The 12,177-nt window shown below is 43.5% G+C and overlaps 1 protein-coding gene across 1 annotated transcript in view; it reads left to right on the top strand.

The window, feature by feature from the left end:
* Window positions 1–12,177, top strand: part of rbfox3b (RNA binding fox-1 homolog 3b) — a gene marked incomplete at both ends in the record, with an annotated part of 274,642 nt that overhangs the window by 257,767 nt on the left and 4,698 nt on the right. The window contains 2 exons of the mRNA XM_083896472.1: window positions 3,945–4,006; window positions 10,497–10,575. Coding sequence (XP_083752598.1) covers window positions 3,945–4,006; window positions 10,497–10,575 — 141 coding nt within the window. The remainder of the gene's footprint in view (window positions 1–3,944; window positions 4,007–10,496; window positions 10,576–12,177) is intronic.

Below are 12,177 nucleotides of genomic sequence, written 5' to 3'. Positions count from 1 at the left end.
TTTGTTCTCAGAATTCTGACTTTTAAACTTAGAATTTCTGACTTTAAAACTCAGAATTCTGACCTTTAACTCAAAATTCTGACTTTTAACTCAAAATTCTGACTTTTAACTCAAAATTCTGACTTTAAACTCAGAATTTCTGACTTAATTCTCAGTATTCTGACTTTAAAACTCAGAATTCTGACTTTTAACTCAAAATTCTGAGTTAAAAGTCAGAATTTTGAGTTAAAAGTCAGTATTCTGACTTTAAAAGTCAGTATTCTGACTTTAAAACTCAGTATTCTGACTTTAAATCTCAGAATTCTGACTTTTAACTCAAAATTCTGACTTTTAACTCAAAATTCTGACTTTAAAACTTAGAATTCTGACTTTAAACTCAAAATTCTGACTTTTTTCTTCAGAATTCTGACTTTTAACTAAAAATTCTGACTTTAAAACTCAGAATTCTGACTTTAAATCTCAGAATTCTGACTTTAAACTCAAAATTCTGACTTTTTTCTTCAGAATTCTGACTTTTAACTAAAAATTCTGACTTTAAAACTTAGAATTCTGACTTTTTTCTTCAGTATTCTGACTTTAAAACTCAAAATTCTGACTTTAAAACTCAGAATTCTGACTTTAAATCTCAGAATTCTGACTTTTTTCTTCAGAATTCTGACTTTAAAACTCTGAGAATAAAACTCAGTATTCTAATTATTCTAATAATTCTGAGAATAAAACTCAGTATTCTAACTTCACGTCTCCAAAGACTCGGCCCTGTGAGGCTTTTCTGTCGGATAACTTCAAGTCAACTTTCCACAATCTGATATGGATTCAAAGGAAAGTCACGTCAACACCTGACACCCTTGTGGCCGTCCTGAATAGTGCACGTCGATCTCCGCCTCGCGCTAAAGGCCACAGAGTTACGAGGTTAATTGTCCTTTTACGTCTTTAAAAATTCATCCATGTTTTATGTATGGGATTTAAAAAATTGATTTCATTTTAAAATAATTATTGATTTCGTTCACAAATGCAGGCGTTCTGCTCCTGACCCCGAAGTATCGGATGATCGTGTTGTGGATAATCTTCCTGTTTCGCTCTCGTAAAAAACTCACTGGTGGATTTAGAGCTGAAACAATTAATCGATGACTTAATTAAACGTCAACTATTTTGATCATCGATTTGAAGCTTTTTTCATGATTAAAACAAGATTTCTGATAGTTTCAGCTTCATAAATGTGAATATTGCGAATGTTTCTTTGCTCCAAATAACAAGGAAATCATTCAAAGCTAAAGGAGCTAACGTAGCTAACGGAGCTAACTGGCAAACAGTAAACATCACGTCACGCTTGTCTTTTTCCTGTCAGTCGTCATGGAAACGTGTCATGCGTTAACACTGACGCCCAGTACTAGTTTTTTAAAAACATTTTTGGACATTTTTCGGACATTTTCTGGACCAAACGATTGATCGATGATGAAAACAATGGTTAGTTGCAGCTCCGGTGGGTCTGTGTGCTGTGCGTTGTTTGTTGTTCTCGTTCAGGAGGAACAGAAATATTTAAATATCCGGTCATTTCCAAACAAAGATGAGTAAAATGTGTAGAATAATCAGACAGAAACACAAACATGTCGTTTGATTTCATTACAAACCTGCAGCTCGGCCAGCACACGAGCCGGTTAATCCCTCTGTGCACACATACATGTATAAATATACACTACACACACACGTACATGTATAAATATACACTACATACACACATGCATGTATAAATATACACTACACACACACGTACGTGTATAAATATACACTACACACATGTGCTTATCCATATGCATGCGTGGACGTTCACAAACACACAATAACAAATGTGCTGCCATCGCTGCTGTGTTGAGGTCTGACAGAGAGCGAGAGTGATTTATCGGGCGTGTTTCTTCGGGGGCTGTCGCTGTAATCAGCGCGGTCCCGAGGCGTGCCCCCCAAACCCCCCCCCCCCGTCCCACAGGAAGTCATCTGCCTCGACGGCTGCCACTTCCTGTCCCAGTGGAAGTGGCCTTAGAGGGTAGAGCGGGATCCGAGCGCCTGGCCCTGACCTGATTTCACGTGGCCCGCGATCATCGCCGCACGCCGCTCGGCGCTCTCCATCGGACGCCCCCTCCCCCCGTGAGCTTAAAAATGAATGAAAACATGCATTATTAAAAGCCACCTATCCACGGCGTGGACGCAGACGGGCGCACACTCTCCTGGCACTAATAGAAAAACAGTGGGAGAACAGCTTCATTTTTCACACAGAGTAATAGCAGCACTCCACAGTGAGGTCTTTAATTCCTTCCCCACTCTGGCAAATGAATGCAGCGGTCCTGACTCCCCCGACGGTCCGGTCGCCTTCTGCCTCCCTACTTCATTTGCAAGCTGGGGGGGGGGGGCGTGGGGGGGCGTGGGGGTGTAAAGGAAAAGGGGTTCTCCTTAATAATGCAGGAGCAGAGTCTTGAGTCTTAAAATGAGCTGGATTTTGGGGAGTTGGCTCACGTGGTCGCTGTTATGCTGTCGCTGCACACACACACACACACACACACACACACACACATTCATTATTGTACTTGCTGCATACTTGCATACTGAAGACCAGCATTTCCACTTTATAAATTAACCCAGTTACAAATATCTACTTCATGAATGACATCTACAAAGAACTACTGGGTGCAGTACCATAAAATGTTTGCAGGTGGAGCCCCAGAGCAAAAACTGTATCGAGTATAGCATATATATAGTATAACATGTTTACAACCTGAGGAAGTGATTACAATGAAAACAAAGTGAGGCCCGGACAGAATGTCCTCACTTCATAAAAATGACCTCATTTTGTTGGTTAAAAACCCCTCACTGGTCCTCAGTATGCCACAAGTACAAGAACACACACACACACACACACTCACACACACACATTCTTGTACTTGCTGCATACTGAGGACCAGCATTTCCACTTCATAAATTAACCCAATTACAAATATCTACTTCATGAATGACATCTACAAAGAACTACTGGGTGCTGCAGTACCATAAAATGTCTGCAGGTGGAGCCCCAGAGCAAAAACTGTATCGAGTATAGCATATATATAGTATAACATGTTTACAACCTAAGGAAGTGATTACAATGAAAACAAAGTGAGGCCCGGACAGAATGTCCTCACTTCGTAAAAATTAGCTCACTCTGTTGGTTAAAAACCCCTCACTGGTCCTCAGTATGCCGCAAGTACAAGAACACACACACACACACACACACACACACATTCTTGTACTTGCTGCATACTGAGGACCAGCATTTCCACTTTATAAATTAACCCAATTACAAATATCTACTTCATGAATGACATCTACAAGGAACTACTGGGTGCAGTACCAAAAAATGTTTGCAGGTGGAGCTCCAGAGCAAAAACTCTATATAGTATAGCATATATAGTATAACATGTTTACAACCTAAGGAAGTGATTTCAATGAAAACAAAGTGAGGCCCGGCAAAAATGTCCTCACTTCGTAAAGATGACCTCACTCTGTTGGTTAAAAACCCCTCACTGGTCCTCAGTATGCCGCAAGTACAAGAACACACACACACACACACACACACACACACACACACACACACACACACAGCATCATTCGTCCTCCTCCTGCTGCCAAACACACCATATATCAAACAGCGCCCTCTGGTGTCTGACGGTGAAACTGCAGCAGAGGAAACAGAACAAGTGTGCAGTGACATTTGGAGGCTGTGTGTTTGTGTTTTGTTTTCTTGTGTCATCGACACACACACACACACACACACACACACACACACACAGAAGTAACCTTTTCCCGGGCGTCTTGTTATTACTCATTGATTAACACTGTTTTTATTTATTGTGTGTGTGTGTGTGTGTGTGTGTGTGTGTGTGTGTGTGTGTGTGTGTGTGTGTGTGTGTGTGTTACAGGGCGGATATGCAGCGTACAGATTCGCCCAGCCCACCACCACCACCGCCGCTTACAGTGACAGGTGAGAGTCCACGGCTCATCCGTCAAGTGTGTCGTGGTGCATCGTGCTGCACGAGGACCTCTGAGCGCAGCGTTATTGTTATTAAAGGGACATTTCAGCTGTTATTGAGTGTCGCCGGATACTGACGACAAACATCACTGAACAGCAGCCTGAGACACGGACACTGTGAAAACACGGCTGTCAGCTGACGCAGCCTTTTCTGAAGGAAGGTTTTGTAGAATGTTCACTCCTCTGCACCAAAGCCCATTGAGAAAATTTGACTTTTTAGCTCAGAGTCAACTGCTTCCTAATCTGTTAAGTTGGCGTCAGTGAGGTCACGTCGGGTCAAATCAAAGACTCCTGTGGGTCGAGATGTAAAAATAAGGGCAGCAACTAACTTATTATTATTATTATTTTAATAACCGATTGAGTCGTAATAATTTGTCGTTTCGTTAATCTCAGGATACTTTTCACTCCAACCAGCGATCGTGCGTTAATTTATTCGTAGCCGCCGCATTTTCAAATCTTGTTTCATGTTACAGCAGCGCAAGTAAAACTTGTATTTCTCTTGTGGAGACGCTCACTAACATGCAGCCAGTGGATTAAAAACATCATTTTGTTCTGGCCCACAGTCGAAAGGACGTCAGCGCGTAACATTCTATGTGTAAAGAGTCGTAGTTGGCGATGTCCAACTAACAACTAACAATTATTTTAATATTCGATTAAAAATAGAGAGGAAACGTTCGTATTTGCCGCATCTTTATTCAAAAACTAAACATTGCTTCAAATTCACAGTTCAGACTGATGTGTAAAAACAACAGGTGAGCGATTAAAAGTCATATTAAATGATCAAAACATCACTGGAATAACACAAACAACCTACAGTGTATGATATACATGTATATATGTACATTATATACATGTATGTATATATGTGTATATCTACAAAAATGAAAAAGGCTCCTTTCTGTTATAAAGTGCACAAAATGAGTGTGTTTTCAGTTGTTTGAAAGTTTCTCGCTCTGTTAGAACAAGAACTAAATGATAAAAAAAGCCTACGAGTGACGTATTAATTGTGCAACAAGTATAGATAACTAATAAACGCTTTTAGGAATTTATTTTTATCGATTTTAGCTTTTCGTTCTTGCAGACCGAGTAAAAATCATTGATTTTCTCTATGGACTTTGGTGTGGCAGAGTGAGTGGTTTTTACCAAGGATCGCAAAACCTTGAGTTCCAGATCCAGAACATCGAGTCTCATAAAGCTGAGGGTCAGTAATTGTGGAAACAGCAGCAGCAACATCAGGCTGAGCTGTGAAGAGATGAGTCGGCCATCTTTGTCAAAGCCTCGTCCATAAAGACACTGGAGGTCGTTGTTGTTGTTGTTGTTGTTATTATTGTTGTCGTCGTCCGTCGTAAAGCTGTGAACGACACAGCGATCCGTTCATGTCTGAGTGAATTGATTTGTCGCGATGAGACGAGGAGAAACTGAAGCTGTCGTAGAATCAGATTACGAAACTCAGCCTTTAACGTCTGGAATGAAATTCTTCTTCTACTTTCTTTATTTTTTGCTTAAATAACATTTTTACAGGAGGTCAAACCATTATGAACCTGCGTTTTATAACATTCACTATGGGTTATTTTCAGTTTCCTGGGGGTTTTTTTCTTATCTATTTAGGCAAAGTGCTGCATTCTTTTTAGCCCGGAGCTTAAGAACACACACACACGCACACACACACACACACAGTGATATACGTGCTGACTCTCAGGTAAATCACTGCAGTATTTATGACTGGCCTGAGGTCTGTGTGAGGACGTCTGTCAGACAGACAAACTCTATCGCTTCAGAGCGATGTCACTCTGGTTCAGGTGCTTCGCGTCTCGTCTCGTCTCGTCTCGTCTCGTCTCGTCTCGTCTCAGCAGCCGTCGCTGATTCATTTTTCGGGGCCCGAAAGCCCATCGTCAGGCCCGGGACGCGGCGCCTGGTTTGGGAATCTAATCTGGGAAGGATTGAGCGCGTCACTCGCGATAACGCACACGCCCGCCCGAGAGCCCGGAGATCATTATATCGATAATGTAAGATTTATCAGACCTCGCCGCCGCGCTCGGCAGGAGCAGGAATTGAACGGCGTCTTCTTCTTTTTTTCCTTCCCCGGAGTGATTTGATTTACTCGTTATTTTCCCTGAGATTTAATGTCATTCGCTGCCGAGTTGTTTGTTTTGCCCTTTTTCTGTTTGTTTCCCCCTTTTCGAATAAGCGCCCGTGGCCCCGTGGATCGATGGAGGTTTGTCGGTTTTGTTCGCTCACCAATACCTTATCGGGTTTAAGTCGGCCAATCGCGGACGAGAGGTCGTGAGGATTGCGGACGCCTGGACGGAGTGAGACACCGCTGTAACATGAAAAGCCTTCAGTGCTTTAGCAAAGACCTTTAAAGGGAGGAGGTTCTCACTGAAAACACACAACAAGTAACTTCTAACAATCTATAGCTGTGTCTATGATGTCACTGTATCTTTCCATCAGCCTTTTCTGAAGTGACAGCTTGTAAAATTCTCTCTTTCTCCCATAGAGAAAACTAGAAAAGCACTCGGAGAGCACAGACCTCCGCTCAAAATAGCGAGAAAAATAGCGATAGCGTCTACGGATCACACCCCAAAATTTAATCGCTTCCTCCAGGTCCCATTGCGGATGAAAGGGGAAAAACATTATTCGGCCTTTTCTAAAGTTATCAGCTCCCATTCCTAAGCACAAGCCTGAACAACTCAGGACGGCGCCTGCCGCAACCGTCGTAATCACAGCGACCTCGGCATAGCGCCGGCTCCAGTCTGTTGTCTACAGAATTCGTCTCTTCGTATTTTTTTCGCTGAGCCTGACCCAAGGTCAGCTCCATGTATCAGCAGAGAGTCCCAGAGTTAGCATACTTAAAGGTGCTTTAAGTATGCTAACTCTGGGACTCACAGGCAGACTGACAGAGGACGCCCGACTGTTAGCATACTTGTTTATGTTCGGCATCGTCTCAATGAAGCCTTGTTCCACTTAACTCATCTCCGACTCCAGGAAACTCGACTCACCAAATAATCAAACTTCCGCAACAGCTGACATTTCCTGAGAATTTCATCCAAAACCGTCCGTGACTTTTTCGAGTTATGTCGCTAACAGACAGACATACGAACAAAGTCTACGTCGCGTCTTTTCCGCCTCCGTCCGTCACTTCCTCTCTCCGTCACGTGGCGACGCTAACTTTACCCAAACAAAGCCGCAGTGGATCGTCGGCTTTCACCCACGGACTTCGGTGCGGGGAGAGTGAACCAGCTCTCGTCTTGTTTTCTCACGCATGTGAGAAGTCGGTCATGTGGAAGTCAGGACCCTGGAGCTCCCTCTGTGGACGCTCTGTGACCTCGCGCCGTGGTTTGACCCTCTCACCACAGTGGTTCAGGTCCTGAGGGGTTCGGTGCTCACAGACGATAAGAGGACCACGGAGTCTCGGCTCTGAATCATCTCGTGACACCGTGGCCTCCTCCTCCCCAAGGAGACATTCCACTTCCTGTTCACTGACCTTGGCTTTAACGGCCCGAGCCACATTCAGATCTTATATAAACCAAACGTAGCCCTGAAAGTAGCTGCTCTCTCTCTTGTGTCTTGTTGAAAATCTCCTCCCCTCTCCACTTTTATTTTATTTTTTTATTTATTTGTATTCCTGGTTGATTCTGGTGCCCTCAGCCCTTGGCTGGGTGAGTCTTATCTGCTCCGTGCAGAACCCTCATTTGCAAGCGAACATTGAGGAGGAGAGAAGAAGTGGGCGAGGAAATAGAGGAATATGTGAAGTTGGATAAATAAATAAATAAATAACACACATACACACACACACACACACGCACACATCTTGTCCTGTCTCAGAAGGAAATTGGAAGGATTAGTTCCGAACGACTAACAATGAAAAGACAGGGGGTGTGAGTCCAGTGTGAGGCCTGGGTAAACAAGAACAGGGTGAGAGACCGAGCCCCGCAGCAGCAGCAGCAGAAGTAGAAGCAGAAGCAGCAGCAGAAGTAGAAGCAGCAGAAGCAGCAGCAGAAGTAGAAGCAGAAGCAGCAGCAGCAGAAGCAGCAGCAAAAGTAGCAGCAGAAGTAGAAGCAGAAGCAGCAGCAGAAGTAGAAGCAGCAGAAGCAGCAGCAGAAGTAGAAGCAGAAGCAGCAGCAGCAGAAGCAGCAGCAAAAGTAGCAGCAGAAGTAGAAGCAGAAGCAGCAGCAGCAGAAGCAGCAGCAGAAGTAGAAGCAGCAGCAGAAGTAGAAGCAGAAGCAGCAGAAGTAGAAGCATCAGCAGCAGCAGAAGCATGAGTAGAAGCAGCAGCAGCAGAAGTGGAAGCATCAGCAGAAGCAGAAGTAGAAGCAGGAGCAGCAGCAGAAGTAGAAGCAGAAGCAGCAGCAGAAGCAGCAGCAGCAGAAGAAGCAGCAACAGCAGCAGCAGCATCAGAAGTAGAAGCAGCAGCGGAAGCAGAAGTAGAAGCAGCAGAAGCAGCAGCAGAAGTAGAAGCAGAAGCAGCAGCAGAAGCAGCAGCAGAAGTAGAAGCAGAAGCAGCAGCAGATGTAGAAGCAGAAGCAGCAGCAGAAGTAGAAGCAGAAGCAGCAGCAGCAGAAGCAGCAGCAGAAGTAGAAGCAGCAGCAGAAGTAGAGTAGAAGCAGAAGCAGCAGCAGCAGAAGCAGCAGCAAAAGTAGCAGCAGAAGTAGAAGCAGAAGCAGCAGCAGCAGAAGCAGCAGCAGAAGTAGAAGCAGCAGCAGAAGTAGAAGCAGAAGCAGCAGAAGTAGAAGCATCAGCAGCAGCAGAAGCATGAGTAGAAGCAGCAGCAGCAGAAGTGGAAGCATCAGCAGCAGCAGAAGCAGAAGTAGAAGCAGCAGCAGCAGCAGAAGTAGAAGCAGAAGCAGAAGCAACAGCAGCAGAAGAAGCAGCAACAGCAGCAGCAGCATCAGAAGTAGAAGCAGCAGCGGAAGCAGAAGTAGAAGCAGCAGAAGCAGCAGCAGAAGTAGAAGCAGAAGCAGCAGCAGATGTAGAAGCAGAAGCAGCAGCAGAAGTAGAAGCAGAAGCAGCAGCAGATGTAGAAGCAGAAGCAGAAGTAGAAGCAGCAGCAGAAGCATAAGTAGAAGCAGCAGCAGCAGAAGTAGAAGCATCAGCAGCAGCAGAAGCAGAAGTAGAAGCAAAAGCAGAAGTAGAAGCAGAAGCAGAAGCATGAGTAGAAGCAGCAGCAGAAGAAGAAGAAGCAGCAGCATCATCAGCAGCAGCAGTAGCAGCGACCCTCATTCTTCCTCTCCATGTTCATCACCTATTCCATTCTCCCTCATCACGATGACAATAAAAAGAGTTGAATCCACCAACCTTTAAACTCCCCCCACCTCCTCTTCCGAGCCACCTCGCTGCCCCCCGGAGGCCGAGGAGGGAAATAACTGATTGTGTTAGAGACTTGAAAGAGTTGGAGTTGAGGAGCTGAGCGTGAAACACGAGCGTGAGGCTCAATCCCATTTCACACCCAGTTTAACCCTTAAAACAAAATAGGAAACTCTAAAATGACACTGACAAACAATTTTGACATTCACAATTTGAACTTTGAGCTTTCCTGGACTTTTACTTTTCAAGTTTCTCCCGGTTTTTGGAGTTCATATGTACGGAGCCCCCGAAGTGACATGGAAAAAGAAAAAAAAAGACCAAAAAAAATCATTTTAAAAAAAAATTCAAAATCTCGACTTTCCAAAAAAAATTAAAAAAAAAAATTTGATTAAAAAAAAATGTCTGAATTTTTTGGAAACTCGAGATCTCGAATTTCCCAAAAAATCTGAAAAAATATTTTTTTTCATTTTTTTTTTTTTCATTTTTTTTGGGAAAGTTGAGATTTCAAATTTTATTTTTTTGCCTTTTTATTTTTCATGTCACTTCGGGGGCTCCGTACATATCCATGCATTTTTTATTTATTTTATTTTGTGTGGTTACTTCCTGTTTCCCTGCTCCAACACACCTGATTCAAATAAATGGGTCAATACCAGGCTTTACAAATGGTCGTTACAGTAATGAGAAACATGAACGACAAATGGTAACAGAATGGTTCATCTCTGTCAAAACCATGTCATATTATACGTTCTTGAAGGAAAGTCTTATTTTTATGGCCTATCCCCTGGACGTAGTAGTTGGACACCAGGGGGCGACACTTCTGGTTGGTAAAAATAACTCTTAATAACTTTAAAACGGACGTCCATGAGAAGATTGCTCTGTTTTTATCACCTCAGTTAACGTTTATGGTCTATAGTCGCTGTAGTTTCAGCTTTTCTTCAACACAACACGGTTGTTTCCTAAATGGTTTTGTAGAAAAACGGACGACACAGAACGTAATACGAGTACGAGACGACTGGTGTTAACGGTGATGGAGTCTGGCTGATACAGAACCGGTGCATAAACGGGTCGAATCACTGATTTGCTGTGTTTTTGAAACGGTAAAAATGACCGTGTGTCCTCTGTGTCTCTGTCTGTGCAGCTACGGCAGAGTCTATGCAACAGCAGACCCGTACCACCACACGATTGGTCCGGCCGCCACATACAGCGTGGGGACTATGGTAAGTCTGTGAGAGCGCCGCCTGTTTCCTGTTTCATGCACGACAGCAGCTAACACGAGCTAACACGAGCTAACACGAGCTAACACACAAACACTCAAATAAAGCCCAGAGACTGCAGCGGTCACTGGGCTTCATTTGTCCTTTTCTTTTTTCCATTTATTCAATTTATTTTCTCGTTTGTTTTATGTTTTTTTGTCATGCTCTTGTCTCTGGCACACCCTGGTGGAGCCGAGCAGTACTACAAACTCTTATTTCGACTCCTGGTGTTAGCATCTGTCCTAAGGACGGCGTAGAGACTCCGCCTCCTCAGTTGTCGTTGTAATTTCAGGATACTCTTCACTCCGACCGGCGCTCGTACGTTAATTTATTCGTAGCCACCTGATTTCATGTTACAGCAGCGTTAGTAGAGCTGTTTTTTCTCGCTAACTAACATGGAGCCAGTGGGTTTAAAACATCATTTTTGTTCTGGCCAACAGTCGTAAAAATGCTACGTGTGGAGTCGTTGTCGTTACCTGTTGGCGTCCACGTGCGATTGAGACCTTTGAGGACGGATGTTGATACCAGGTGTGAACACGCGACAGTTTCCCACGATCATTTGTTGCCTTTGTGCGTTTCTGCAAACTACAGACACGTTTACAAACTCTACAAAGAACGACGGGGAGTTTTCAGAAAAGTCTCCGATATTTGGGGTGAATTCCAAAACCCTCAATCTTAACCCTCAATCTCAAAAATGTTCTCCCTCTAGTCCAAGTTCTGTCCCGATTCTCAGAAAAATTAAGTTGAGGGTCAAGTTTAAGGGCTGTATCGCCCTCAATATTGAGATTTTCCGAGACCACCCCTGGGGGCAAGGGCTACCCAGAATGCATTGCGTGTTTTGACATAAGAAAGATGGCGCCGAAAGCAGCGAAACGAGTACGCTACAAATTAAAGGTGCATTATGTAATAAATCATAAAATCCTCCTAATGTGTCACAGAGACTCAGGAATAATGTTCATATAACAAACTGAACTCACCAACAACAACAGTGCAGACAAAATATTTGCATTAAAAAGTATATTTTGCAGACTGCAAATCGTGTTTATGTTTTGAAATCATGTTTTGGCGTCATGTGGCGCCACCTACCGCCGCCTACCAGTCATTGCAGTCAGTAGAGTCTCAGTTACGTCAGAAAACGAAACCCTAAAAGACCTCGGTATTTTGAATTTGAACGTAGTAACCGTTTTTGGCCACATTCTTACATATGGCGCCTTTTTAGTATTTTCTTTGTTAATAGAGATTAAAAAAAATGATAAAACCATTGTATTATCTTAGTTTAGGCCCATATTATGGATTACTGACGTCATTGTTGACGTAACATTTATTTTTATTTTACGATCTTTTGTCAATAGTCGGCCGGTGTGGTTTACTTTGTCAATAAGTCGTGGTGTGTGGTAACTGTCAGCTGAATATTTGTATGAGTATCATCTTATAACTAACTGATTTACGGTTATTACGGATGACGTGACTGCGTTCTTCTTCTTCTTCTTCTTCTTTTTTGGAGTTGACAGACTGGACGCAGCTTTCTCGTTATTCTGCCCCCTACAGTCTGAAGACGTATCTGCA

This window comes from Microchirus variegatus, assembly GCF_963457635.1.
Source record: "Microchirus variegatus genome assembly, chromosome: 10".
Taxonomy (NCBI): Eukaryota; Metazoa; Chordata; class Actinopteri; order Pleuronectiformes; family Soleidae; genus Microchirus; species Microchirus variegatus.
This window is presented reverse-complemented; position numbering and strand designations above follow the sequence as displayed.